This window comes from Patiria miniata, unplaced genomic scaffold (genome assembly GCF_015706575.1).
Source record: "Patiria miniata isolate m_02_andy unplaced genomic scaffold, ASM1570657v1 HiC_scaffold_10, whole genome shotgun sequence".
Taxonomy (NCBI): domain Eukaryota; kingdom Metazoa; phylum Echinodermata; class Asteroidea; order Valvatida; family Asterinidae; genus Patiria; species Patiria miniata.
The window spans coordinates 8,741,245-8,754,730 of record NW_024037048.1 but is presented as its reverse complement, the minus strand read 5'-3'; the positions used below and the strand labels follow the sequence as shown (position 1 = coordinate 8,754,730).

The 13,486-nt window shown below is 38.2% G+C and overlaps 1 protein-coding gene across 1 annotated transcript; it reads right to left on the bottom strand.

The window, feature by feature from the left end:
* Positions 1-9,177: 9,177 nt before the first annotated feature.
* LOC119737029 (2-oxo-4-hydroxy-4-carboxy-5-ureidoimidazoline decarboxylase-like) lies at positions 9,178-11,555 on the bottom strand. The gene is made up of 2 exons (XM_038211098.1): positions 11,160-11,555; positions 9,178-10,177 (listed from the first exon to the last, which is right to left on the bottom strand). The coding sequence occupies exons 1-2, from the start codon at positions 11,326-11,328 to the stop codon at positions 9,825-9,827; spliced, it is 522 nt and encodes a 173-aa protein (XP_038067026.1). The 5' UTR covers positions 11,329-11,555; the 3' UTR covers positions 9,178-9,824.
* Between the last annotated feature and the right edge of the window lie 1,931 nt (positions 11,556-13,486).

Genomic DNA, 13,486 nt, shown 5'->3' with positions numbered 1-13,486 from the left:
TTTAAATAACATTTCAGAATAACACAGAGCTAGTTGCTCGAATGCAATATACTTTGTTTTTTAATTTGGGAAAAAATCGTCTGTGAATGGGGTTTTGGAAATTGTCGGCGGAAAAACATATCCCAAAATAGGGTCGATTAAAAAATGAGAACCAAAGAAATATAAGGTGAAGCCCCAATGACTAATTAATGGTAATGAAGAAAGTATTATTAGTTCTTTTTTTTGAGAGGGAGCATTGTATATTGGGGAAAAATAGGAGGTTTTATCATTTTAGGCCGCGCAGATCCACTATGCAAGTAGACTGGTTCATGATGTCCCTTTTCATTGTATAATCGATTCTAAACGGATATGGGATTGACTCGAATGAGAACGCAAACAGTTAAATAATATAAACTTACTTGCCAATAGTAAAATCGTCCTGATATTTTTGTTGACAAAGTTCGTTCAAATTGTGTAACTTTTGAATTACTAAGATAGCAATGTTTAAAAACCAATTGTGTTTTCGGGATGAAACTCAAAAATTACAGAAAACATAAAATATGTTGGCAGAAAACTCAGTCCCACATTGCCTGAAGAATAATATTTTATGTTAAAGTTACTTATAGCATAACTGGTAGTCACCCGGAGATGTACGCCTGCCCAGCTTAGCAATTTCAGGACATTTAAATCCTTGCTAAAGGTTAATATATGCATATAAATAGACTTGTGCCCATCCTTACTGAAGATGAATACATGTATAATTATATGAACAAAATCTGACACTCTATCGTTTTGAAGGGAAACTGACAAAATAATGCCGTTGGCGGGCAATCTGTTTTACTGTTCCTGCTTCCCAGCAAAAACACACACAAAACTAGATCATTGGTTTTCTAACTGAATCAAGAGGCTTTAATCTGTTATTTTTTAAATAGGCGAACTGAAAGCGACATTGTACTGTTATATCAGATTTATACTTGCTTTGTAATAATAATGATTGACGAAGGTTTGCTTCCATGCATTCACCGGATACATTCTTTGTAATAAATGTAGAAACAGTAAGTCTGATGGTTAATTTGTTTTTCTTTATTGTTTGCAGACAGGTATATCGTCGTTGCACGATTAGTTTCGTTAATTAACCGTGCCAGGAACAATGTTGCTAAAAGGTCCCCACAAAGTTGCAGTGATGTATCCAATAAGTTGCGTGAACGTTTTTGAAAAGTTGTGAGGTGCCCAAAAAGTTACCGGAACGTGAATTAGTTGCAGTAACGTCTGTAATGAGTCATTGACGTGCTAACAATTAAGGTTGTAGAAACGTCCCCACATCGTGCCCATGAAGTTGCAATAATGTGTCCTACAAGTTGCATTAACGTGGCCAAAAAGTTGCACTGACGTGCCCATAAGGTTGTAGGAACGTCCACATAAAGGTTGCAGAAACGTGCCTATCAGGTTGTAGTTATGTCCAACAAGTTGCATTAACGTGGCCAAAGAGTTGTCGTGACGTGCCTATAAGGTTGCAGGAACGTCCCAATAAAAGTTGCAGTAACGTGCCAATCATGGTGTAATCATGTCCCCACAAGGTTGTATAAATGTTTATTTTAAGTGGTCATTAAGTTGCAGTAACGTTCCGTCATGGTGGTAATCATGTCGTAATCATGTCGCATTTACGTGCCAAGACGTTGTATAAAGGTGACAATTACGTTGCTGGAGGGTTGCAGGATCGTGTACTGAAAACGTTGTAATAAATGTTTCATTGACGTTTTTATAACGTCATTTAAACATTGTGTAATAGCGTTGTGGCAACGTGCACGCGAGTCGACATTTTTACGTTGCCGCAACGTAATTTTCTGAACGTTGCCGCCACGAAAACGTGACCTTTTTGCAACGTTGTTACAACGTAAATGTGTTAGCTGGGTTGTACTCGGGTCAGTGGAAATGGAGGCCAGCATTTTCCCTTGGAGCTATACTCATTTGCTAGGTTTAAAACATTAACTGATAATCTTGACAAAGGCACACATGCATATACGTTTGGGGGTGTTTCATAAAAAAATGTTAAACAATAAATCTTATATTTCAACCGTAAGTCGGAATCAATCTTACAGAACAAATAATTCTCAAATTGTGTTTCATAAAATCAATCTTTAAGATTGATTACTCTTAACTTAAGATTGATATTAATAACTTTAATATTATTGACAGAGGCTAAAGCACAACCTTTGACCTAGAGCAACTTTTTTGGCTGCCAAAACTTTTTTCAAGTCAGCCATCTTGTTTTTTAGTGTGAGTGGTGAGTACAAAATGCATTAAATTTTCTCTTGAGACGAAAACTACCCATGGTCTGGCATACTGCACCTGACGAGTCCTTGCCATTTTTGGAAAACATGTTTCTTTTTTCTTTTTTGCAATGGAAATATGAAATAAGACCGTTAAGAACTTTTATCAGCCGGCTTCCATATAACTTTTAACATTCTCCATAAGCCTTTAACATCATCTAACAATTTAATAATTATCAAGGGTTTACGTCCTTCTCAAGCGCAGCGTTTCTGAATCCTTTACAATGAATACTAAATCCCTTGTATCCCCTATAGTACTTTTGTTCCTTCAAGTATAAATTATAATATTACTAAAAACTCAATTTAGTACCTTTGTTTCTTCAAGACAACCGGAATTCCCTTAGCTGAATAATTTTAAAATCGTATCGAAATGTAATAAATTATAACCACAGAACTGTGAGTATATCGCGTGCATTTTGAGTTCTTATTGTTTCCTCTCTGTGTGCTCTCTGTGTCTTTGAACTACCTATCCCCTCGTGCCGGGTTTGACATTACTGGATCTTTAACCGGTCGTCAAGTCCACCAACGGGCACATTCCTGAACGGTTTTAAATCCCACTTTCTTCCACGGCGACTATCTGAACGTCTGGCGTATCGTGAGGTACGTTAGGGACTGTAGTGGACTTTAGGTTCACTCAAACAATCAAACACTAAAAAAAAAATCTTTCGAGAAAGGGCGCGCTGAATAAAACTAGTGGTCTCGCACCGCCAAGACAGTATACATGTACATCCGCACGGTAGCATAAAATGGCACGACAGTAGAGCGCGTGATGAATATGCATGACTATGACGTCACTAGAAGCTCATGAGTAATATATCACGCACGGTACTGATAGATATACATGTAGATGCACACTGTATGTGCTGCATCCCACCGATGATATCACATTTAACAAGTCCTCTTTCTACTGTCGCGCCGCCACCCTCTAGTGTCGTCCCACTTACCAATGATATCACATTTAACAAGCCCTCTTTCTACTGTCGCGCCGCCACCCTCTAGTATCGTCCCACTTACCGATGATATCACATTTAACAAGTCCTCTTTCTACTGTCGCGCCGCCTCCCTCTAGTGTCGTCCCACTTGATGATCATCGGTAAGTGGGGCAACAGTAGAGAGTGGCGGCGCGACAGTAGAAAGAGGACTTGTTAGATGTGATATCATCGGTGGGATGCAGCACATACAGTGTGCATCTACATGTACATGTATATCTATCAGTACCGTGCGTGATATATTACTCATGAGCTTCTAGTGACGTCCTAGTCATGCATATTCATCACGCGCTCTACTGTCGTGCCATTTTATGCTACCCATCCGCACGCCGTAGCATATTTTAAGTTTCGTTCAATAGAGGGCGCGCCACATAAATAGTGGTCTCAACAACGCATCAACACGGATGCTGCAAAATTGGACAAAAAGAACAAACTCGTTTCCGATGAACTACTCAAGAAATACGAAATGGATTCAATTGAAATTTTGTGCATTTAGTCTTCACGTTGTGAAGCAGAAGTAGTTTGAAAGGCGTGAGAAACTGTGGAGCTATAAATATAATATGATCGTAACAAGCTAGTGTTTGAAACGCTAGAAATCCCTCGGACTTCCATTAGGATTGTATTTGTCGCGATTAAAACCCTGTATTGTTACGGTCATAATAGCTTGATTGATTGACCTTTTCTTATGAAATTAAATCTGTTCATGTTAAACATCATGACAAATGAGTGCACGAAAATTCATTTAAATGTAACGTGCATTTCTTGAGTTGCTGCCTCCAAAACGAGTTTGTTCTGTATTTATAAATTGAATATTCAGTGATTTGTCATGATGACTGTGTTACATTATGAGATTTAATTTCATGAGAAACCATCAAACAATGAGAAAGAGCATACCCAAAAGAAATATAGTGTTTTAAACGTGACAAATACAAACCAAATGAAAAATGAAAAGTCAACGTCCATGGAAAAATAATAATACACTCGTTGTTTGAGCAATAACCCAAGCTCACCAGGTCAAGCTATATTTAGTTGTAAGTTCAGCAAGTGATCGGTCTTGATGTCTTACATGAGGAGATTAAATTTCGTGAGAAACCGTCAAACAACTAAAAAAAATCTTTCGAGAAAGGGCGCGCTGAATAAAACTAGTGGTCTCGCACCGCCAAGACATACTTCCGCACGCCGTAGAGTATTTTAAGTTTCGTTCAATAGAGGGCGCGCCACATAAATAGTAGTCTCAACAACGCATCAACACGGATGCTGCAAAATTGGACAAAAAGAACAAACTCGTTTCCAATGAACTACTCAAGAAATACGAAATGGATTCAATTGAAATTTCGTGCAATTAGTCTTCACGTTATGTAGCAGAAGTAGTTTGAATGGCGTGAGAAACTGTGGAGCTATCAATATAATATGATCGTAATTAAACAATCTAGTGTTTGAAACGCTAGAAATCCACTTTGACTTCCGTTAGGATTGTATTTGTCGCGATTAAAACCCTGTATTGTTACGGTCATAATAGCTTGATTGTTTGACCTTTTCTTATGAAATTAAATCTGTTCATGTTAATCATCATGACAAATGAGTGCACGAAAATTAATTTCAATGTTACGTGTATTTCTTGAGTTGTTGCCTCCAAAACGAGTTTGTTCTGTATTTCAAAATTGAATATTCAGTGATTTGTCATGATGACTGTTTTACATTGTGAGATTTAATTTCATGAGAAACCATCAAACATTGAGAAAGAGCATACCCAAAAGAAATATAGTGTATTAAACGTGAAAAATACAAACCAAATGAAAAATGAAAAGTCAACGTCCATGAAAAAATAATAATACACTCGTTGTTATGTTTGAGCAATAACCCAAGCTCACCTGGTCAAGCTATATTTAGTTGTAAGTTCAGCAAGTGATCGGTCTTGATGTCTTACATGAGGAGATTAAATTTCGTGAGAAACCGTCAAACAACTAAGAAAAAAATCTTTCGAGAAAGGGCGCGCTGAATAAACTCGCACCGCCAAGACATACCTCCGCACGCCGTAGAAAATTTTAAGTTTCGTTCAATAGAGGGCGCGCCACATAAATAGTGGTCTCAACAACGCATCAACACGGATGCTGCAAAATTGGACAAAAAGAACAAACTCGTTTCCGATGAACTACTCAAGAAATACGAAATGGATTCAATTGAAATTTCGTGCAATTAGTTTGCACGTTGTGTAGCAGAAGTAGTTTGAATGGCGTGAGAAACTGTGGAGCTATAAATATAATATGATCGTAACAATCTAGTGTTTGAAACGCTAGAAATCCACTTTGACTTCTGTTAGGATTGTATTTCTCGCAATTAAAACCCTATATTGTTACGGTCATAATAGCTTGATTGTTTGACCTTTTCTTATGAAATTAAATCTGTTCATGTTATAACATCATGACAAATGAGTGCACGAAAATTCATTTAAATGTAACGTGTATTTCTTGAGTTTTGCCTCCAAAACGAGTTTGTTCTGTATTTCAAAATTGAATATTCAGTGATTTGTCATGATGACTGTGTTACATTATGAGATTTAATTTCATGAGAAACCATCAAACAATGAGAGAGCATACCCAAAAGAAATATAGTGTTTTAAACGTGAAAAATACAAACCAAATGAAAAATGAAAAGTCAACGTCCATGGAAAAATAATAATACACTCGTTGCAATTTATTCTGAAATGGTTCCCGTCGATTTTCGAACCATTTGTGTCCCATATCCCAAACAATAATTGAATGAAATTTCAATTCAGTGCACTCTGTTTTTCTTGAGTTATCGTCTCCACAAAAAGTGCTTTATTTTTGTTCCATTAAAAGTGACTCGAATTCGAATTAAATTTTTCGCGATTAGTGCACTGCATTTCCTTAAATCATAATATATTTATTCTTCAATGGTTCCCGTCGATTTTCAAACCATTTGTGTCATATATGTCAAACAATTATTGAACGAAATTCCATTCAGTGCACTGTGTTGTTCTTGAGTTATCGTCTCCACAAAGTCCATTACTTGTGCCAACTTCTTTTGGGCAGATCCTATCCACGTTGACAGAAGTCTCGCGGTGTGGTGACCAGTATTTGTGCAGCGCGCCCTCTGTTGGAAACATTTGATGTTGGTGAAATGTAAGGGAGTGCGCTTACACTTTGTCGTTTTTGTTTTTGTTGTATTATTTTTTGTCTTCAACGGTTTCTGTCGAATTTCAAATATATTGTCACGTGTATCACAGTCAATTATGGGACGCAATTTCAAATCAGTGCACTGTGTTGTTCTTGAGTTATCGTCTCCACAAAGAGTGCTTTTTTTGTTCCATTAAAAGTGACTCGAGTTCGAATTGAATTTTTCGCGATTAGTACGGTGTATTTCCTTAAATCATATTAAATTTATTCTTTAATGGTTTCCGTCGATATTCAAATTTTTCGTTTTCTATATCTCAAACAATTATTGAACGAAATTTCAATTCAGTGCACTGTGTGTCGTTCTTGAGTTATCGTCTCCACAGAGTCCATCACTTGATGCCAACTTCCCCCGTCTTTTTAGATAAAGGAACATTAGTCTACCCTGCATATATTTGACTATATTACAACAACATATAAACCTCCTCATATCCATTATGACATAGAAAATTGAATGCATTTTGTACTCACCACTCACACTAAAAAACAAGATGGCTGACTTGAAAAAAGTTTTGGCAGCCAAAAAAGTTGCTCTAGGTCAAAGGTTGTGCTTTAGCCTCTGTCAATAATATTAAAGTTATTAATATCAATCTTAAGTTAAGAGTAATCAATCTTAAAGATTGATTTTATGAAACACAATTTGAGAATTAATTGTTCTGTAAGATTGATTCCGACTTACGGTTGAAATATAAGATTTATTGTTTAACATTTTTTTATGAAACACCCCCATGCAAACGTATATGCATGTGTGCCTTTGTCAAGATTATCAATTAATGTTTTAAACCTAGCGAATGAGTATAGCTCCAAGGGAAAATGCTGGCCTCCATTTCCACTGACCCGAGTACAAGTCCTACAATCAACAGAATATTGTTTTCTTCGTTTTCCAAAAAAGTACATGGTTTTGTCCAAAATCCAGTCCTCCAATTAATTACAGAATAGTTCAACTTTCTCTTTCTCGTCTCAACAGGTTCTGCAATGTGTCTCTCAGTCCAGTTAGCCATGGTTGGCAGTTGGAAGGAGAAAACCATTTATTCCAGTGGATAATTATTGCACGTGGCTCCTCCTGTCCTCCAGAATATTTGCTGCAAGTATAAAAAGGGAACTGCACCTCAATCCTGTCTGGCTAGGGAATGGACCGATCCAGTAAGCTCCGCCCAGTGCACACGGTGGGCAAATTAACACGTGCTCCTCAATGCCACGCTGCATTTTCCTTCCGCGCGCATTATACGCGCGCGCGTGCACGCATGTCGGACTTTAGTGCACGCACGTCGGACATAAATCACGGCTGTGATTGGTCAGAACACCATGGGGCGGTGCTTACTGGATCGGTCCATTGCCTTGCCTTGAACTGATTGCCTGAACAACACTTCTCAGACACTGAATGCCTGTCCAGCGATGGTGATGAAAGTTACATTGATTTGTATAGACTCAGTGACTTATGCCCCTCTCTACAAGCATGTATCAAAAGTATGCATGTACAAGAATTTTTCGTGATTGATCAGCCATATTTTTCAATTAGTTGACTCACACCACCTGTAACTATATCATATAACACGTACGATCTTTTTTTAGCATGGTCAAGATGGTACAAATGTGAACTGTAATTATGACTTTCATGAAGGATATTTCTTCGATTTGTATTTGATGGCCAAGTTCCAGTTTTAAAGAGTTTATTTCAGGCCAATGGCAATCCAATCATCTATACAAATTGTTTGCCCAGTTCCAAATGTAAGAGAACAAATTCTTGATAAAGCATTGATCCCTGCATAATTAATTACCATAATTATGAAATCTTTGGGTTCATTTTGGGTGACTGACATAATTCAGAAATCTGCAATAGTCTTTCAGCTTCAGATTTGTGGAATTGATAGGAAATTCAGTGATGCCTTGAAAAACCAATTTGTCCGCATACATGTATAAACAAGGCATAATGTGGCCAAAGCGTTAAGTTTTGCATAAATTCATACTTTATATACCATGAAACCCTTACAATGTTGAAACTTTTGGCATCAAAATACTTCACGTTAGGTTAAGGGCGTAATTTGGTCATCTACAAAGAGCTCTTTGAGTTCTGCATTTGAGAATAATAATGCCTTGACAAAACTGGTGTATTATCACATACATTTGTAATTATTTCCCATAATTATACAATATTTGGAATTCAAGTTTTAGACAGTTTGTTTAATTTGGATCAACGACATAATTCAGTAATCTTTCAGCATTACGGAAAATTTCAGTGATATTCTGGAAAAATACTGTGTTAACATGCAACACTGAATACGATAAAGCGTTATTTGCTGCATAGTTTCCTATTTAATTAACAAAACAATAACAAATTTTAGCTATGATTTTTCATCAAAGACTGTTTATAATGACATGTAATTCAGTCATTTACATTTCTGGAAAATGTCTGTTGTACATTGATTTAAATCAGTTTTGCCTAAAAAAAAAAACAGGTGGTAGACGTAATAAAAACATTGCAGGTGCATAAGTATACAGTCTAAGCATTGTTTATGCATTATTACCGTTATTATGGAATCTCTTTAGCTATGAGCCTACAATCGTTTACAGTTATTTATCATTATTTATTCCAAGTGGGTGACAATCTGCATTGAAATCGGAGGGGCTATTCCTGAGATCCTTAAGGGAATGCATTGCACCATCGGTTGTCAGAGGCCCCCAAAATTGAGATAACAATTCGGACGAAGATTGTGCTTAAACGTGCCAACTGAGAGCTTGGCAACAGAAAGAATTGAATTCAGCACCCTCGAATTGACAAAGAACAAGCAATTTTTTTTGTTACCACCAGAAATTTTTATCGGACTTTCTAGGCGAGATAGGATTTTGGGCCCACGGTCGAATGCTGCCGACAACCATTCCTCCATGCTCAACGACATTGCCAAACTGTTGAATGAATGCACCCCATGACTTTTTTGACCGTAAGGTATTTATGAATGTGACTAAATAAAATTATGTGCTTGGCCGGCGTTAACAAGTACCTTTAATTAAACCGGCTATGGGTCCTGATTGCGGACACACTGACATTCGGCTCGGTCCATTATCCGCGTCAAGGCCGATAGCCGGTTTTTGAAAGGACTCGGTTAAAACCAGACAAGCACGTTGAATTTGCTCCCTTTTATTTAATACTAATACTAATAGGGAAAAAAATAATTAAAAAAAACTATGAAAAGATAGGGGCCTACAACCCCCATGATACGTTCTAGATCTTCCACACCAATATCGTCACGCGATAAATTAAAAAGAGTGACATTAACTGAGACACAAACCCCAAAGTTAGTATAAGTTTTGCCTCCTTCACCACTTAGCCCCACTCAGTACTTCGAAGTCAGTACTTCAGACTGATTTCGAATCAAATCAACAATCCGATGCCAGGCTATTTTCTTGACTTCCTCCAGACTGTTCTCAAGTTCGATTTCCCTCGTATTCTGCATCCTAGCCTTCATTTCTGACAGGATCGCATTTTGTCTGGCGGATATGATGAAAGGAAACAGGAACTTTTCTCGGTACTTCGTGTTCATCGCGGTTAGGAGTCTCGTCTCGTCGGCCGTGGGTGGTGCCAGTAAGCCGGCAGTACGGTGTTCCTGATGGGACTCATCACCCAGACGATTTGATTGGGCTAGCTTCCCCGCAAGGTCCGGGTACAAGCGAAGTGTTGCCACTTTACCTGACAACCAAAAAAAGGAAAAACTGATACTGAACTCAGAAATAAAGTTCTATGAGAATGGTGAAAGGCCGCTGGCGTTCACCCCCCCCCCACTCCTTCATTTCTATCCGTGCACGTATTATATTCCTCCGCTCGAACTTTTTTTAAAACTTCTGCAACGATCACTACGCATGCTAGTCACCCGTTATCCACGGAGCCAAGTCTCCTGTATAACGTCTGATTATGTCTTAACATGCAGATATAATGCAAGCCGCGCACCAGCCAATCGAGTCGACTTTACCAAATCGTGACGTCATTCCATTCCTAAATTAGGACTATTGGTTTGATTGGTCAATTCGAATGAAGTGTTTTGTAAAACGACAACAATCGGGCGCATATCGAGCAACATGATACAGAGCGTGTAACACAGGTTTTTTTTACCCACGTGTATAGTATGACTATTACGCGACGACGGTTGAATGACCGAAGACGCGATATAGAAAGCGCCCGCTGATTGGTCAAAATCTAGAGGTCAAGATGCAGGTGTCATGCATATTATTAATCAGCAAATCTGCTCAAATGTAAGAGACCATGACTTTATTGTTAAAGTAAATAAAAATAAGTTATCGGGTTGAAGTCAATGACAGGCTTAATGAACACTTTTATCACTCTTTCATTATGATCTGTCTACGAAAAAAACGAAAATTGAAATATAATAGGCTATTTGACTTTTAAAAAAAGTTATTATTAATGCCACTATCAGGCCTTCATACTGTGCAAAATCCTACTATGCCTCAGACTTAACATGTGAAAAAGCAGTGCACAGAAAAGTGTTTAAAAGCTAAGCACCGCTAAATTTACAGTGTATTCAATGACGTGACGGCGTAATCCTATATGACAGCACTGCCCGGCTAACAAGTCACGACCATTCAATCAGTCAGTGAGATACTAAAGAGGACACAACATGGCCCTCTGTGGACTAGCAAAAAATGAGTCAGCGTACCTTGCAACGGCAATGCGTCTAGGAATTCACACACGGCCTCCCAGATGTTGCCAGCATCATAAAACGGTCTCCGCGCCCATATCGCACCCGCTACTATCTTTCCACGCTCAATCACATTGCCGAAAAGCTCGATGAAATCGTCAAACGGCAGACGATTAATATACTCCATAGTCTCAACCACTATGAAGGCGGACTTTAGTGTTGAGTCAGATTGTCCGAGTTAACGCAAGAGTTAGTTGGCCTACACTAGTAACAATTTTGACAATTTCAACAACATATGGATGAATTTACCAATTAAGTTTGAGCGTGATCGATGCTGCCTGAAAACTCACTCACGTATTTTCTACGTTTGTAGAGATATTTCATTGGAATCATTGATGTGTATCACAGCGCATTGCATGACCTAGCCTATATAGCCGTCAAGGCTTCCGCGGTATACCGGTAGCGGGAACAAGCTATAATAGCCTATTGCCTTGGTCAGGGCTTTGCATGACCTCACTCAACGTTGATTGTCGTCAAATTTGATATCTAAAAAATTCTATGTAAAAACCCACTACACCGGGGTTTGTGTAGAAAATATCAGACGGTTACTCCCCATCACGGTCAATTCATTTCGGCAGCGACCGCAAGCCCCATTTTAAAGAAAGAGTTAAGACGGGATATCAACGTACCAATTTTTAAGACAGAACAAATTTTTTTTTTGGAGAAGTACCCTCATATTTATATTTTTATATTTATTTATTCTCATCATGTAAAAACATGAAACTTGTCTCCTCGTTCTGCACACAAATATGATGTATAAAACACTTAAAAACTTCACAAAACAAAAACATATTACATAAATGTACAAATAGACGTAACAATATAAGAACACTGACAAGAGTACACGTAAACAGAAATAGAACAACAAATTGAGCCTAATTAAATAAATAAATAAAATATCTGGATTGATAGAGCTATTATGTATAAAGACGAAAAATGGGAAGGACACAATGGCAAGCCGGGGGGGGGGGGATTAGAAAGCCAGGGGGATATGAGCGGGGGAAAAGGAAACAGGGAAAGGGTTGAAACTTACATGTACGAGGGGTATAAACACACACATTTACATCACGATTTAAAAAGCATAATATCTACTATAAGTCTGATTAAAAACACGAGATTGCCCGGGTAAAAATAAGGGGAAAAAATGTGTCGTGTTAACGAGATTTCAATTTACTAATTTAACCTGACACAAATGAGTAGATGTGTGAGGAGGGGTGGATAAGAATATTATGAGATAAGACAGAATAAGGGCTAATCTGATTGCACTAAAAACACACTACAGCACGATTATAAAAACAGCATTATCTAGTATAATTCTTGTTAAAATGTGAAACTGCACTGGGTAAAAATGAAAGGTTGTGTCGTGTTGTACGAGAATTCAATTGACGGATTCGACCTGACCTGTTTTGTACTATGAACGAATGGAGTGGGTGAGTATCGTCTTGCATAATGGTTCTCAGTTTGGATTCAAGAGCATTGTGGTACATTGATTGAATGTCCAGAACATCAACACCAATGACCCTGCTGGCAATTTTAGTGATCCTTTTCAACTTGTTCGAATTCACAACAGTCAAACCATTAAACCAGGCGATACAACAAAAAGACATGACGGACTGTATGACACTCTGATAAAAAAGCAACATAATATCACGATTAACATGAAATAATTTCACATATCGTACTGGGTTTACAACACTTGGCACACATGAATTTCCGCGACAGCAAATTTGCATCGAAAAGCGAAAACTCACTTATTTGGAACGCTATGGAGATTGAGAGTTCAATGGACACAACTTATTCAACAAAATCCCCGTGTGCGTCAAAGCCATGGGACCTTTTTAAATGCAATGGCAATTGCAATGGCCAACTCAATGGAATTTCAACAATAGAGCATTTTTTTGGTACCTTTTTTAGGGGCCTGCGGAGGGTGCGTATACAGCCCAGACAGACGAGTTCAAAGGGACAAAAAGAAATTCTTTGCTTTGTTGACCTCGGTTCATGGGCATCGCGAGGGGGCCCCCAACCTGGAAAACGAAAAAATAAAAAAGAGGGAAAAAAAGGGAAAAGAGATGCGAAACCATGTTGCTGTTAATTTGATGGGGGGGGGGGGGGGGTAGGGGGGGTAGGGCAAATGTCCCCTGCTCACGCTCGGAAAATGATAAATTGCGAATATAATGAAAAAGGTAAGGAATTTTGGGGAAAAATTTGCTTTGGCCCCCCATGGAAAAAAATCCTGGCAACGCCCATGCCTTGATCGTCAAGTTCATCAAAGGTCCTCGACTGTG

Bases quoted from the DNA above. Each gene is read 5' to 3' on its own strand.
- LOC119737029 (XM_038211098.1), bottom strand. From the start codon at position 11,328: ATGGAGTATATTAATCGTCTGCCGTTTGACGATTTCATCGAGCTTTTC. The intron at 10,178-11,159 runs GTACGCTGACTC...TTTGGTTGTCAG, and splicing joins AGACGCATTGCCGTTGCAAG to GTAAAGTGGCAACACTTCGC.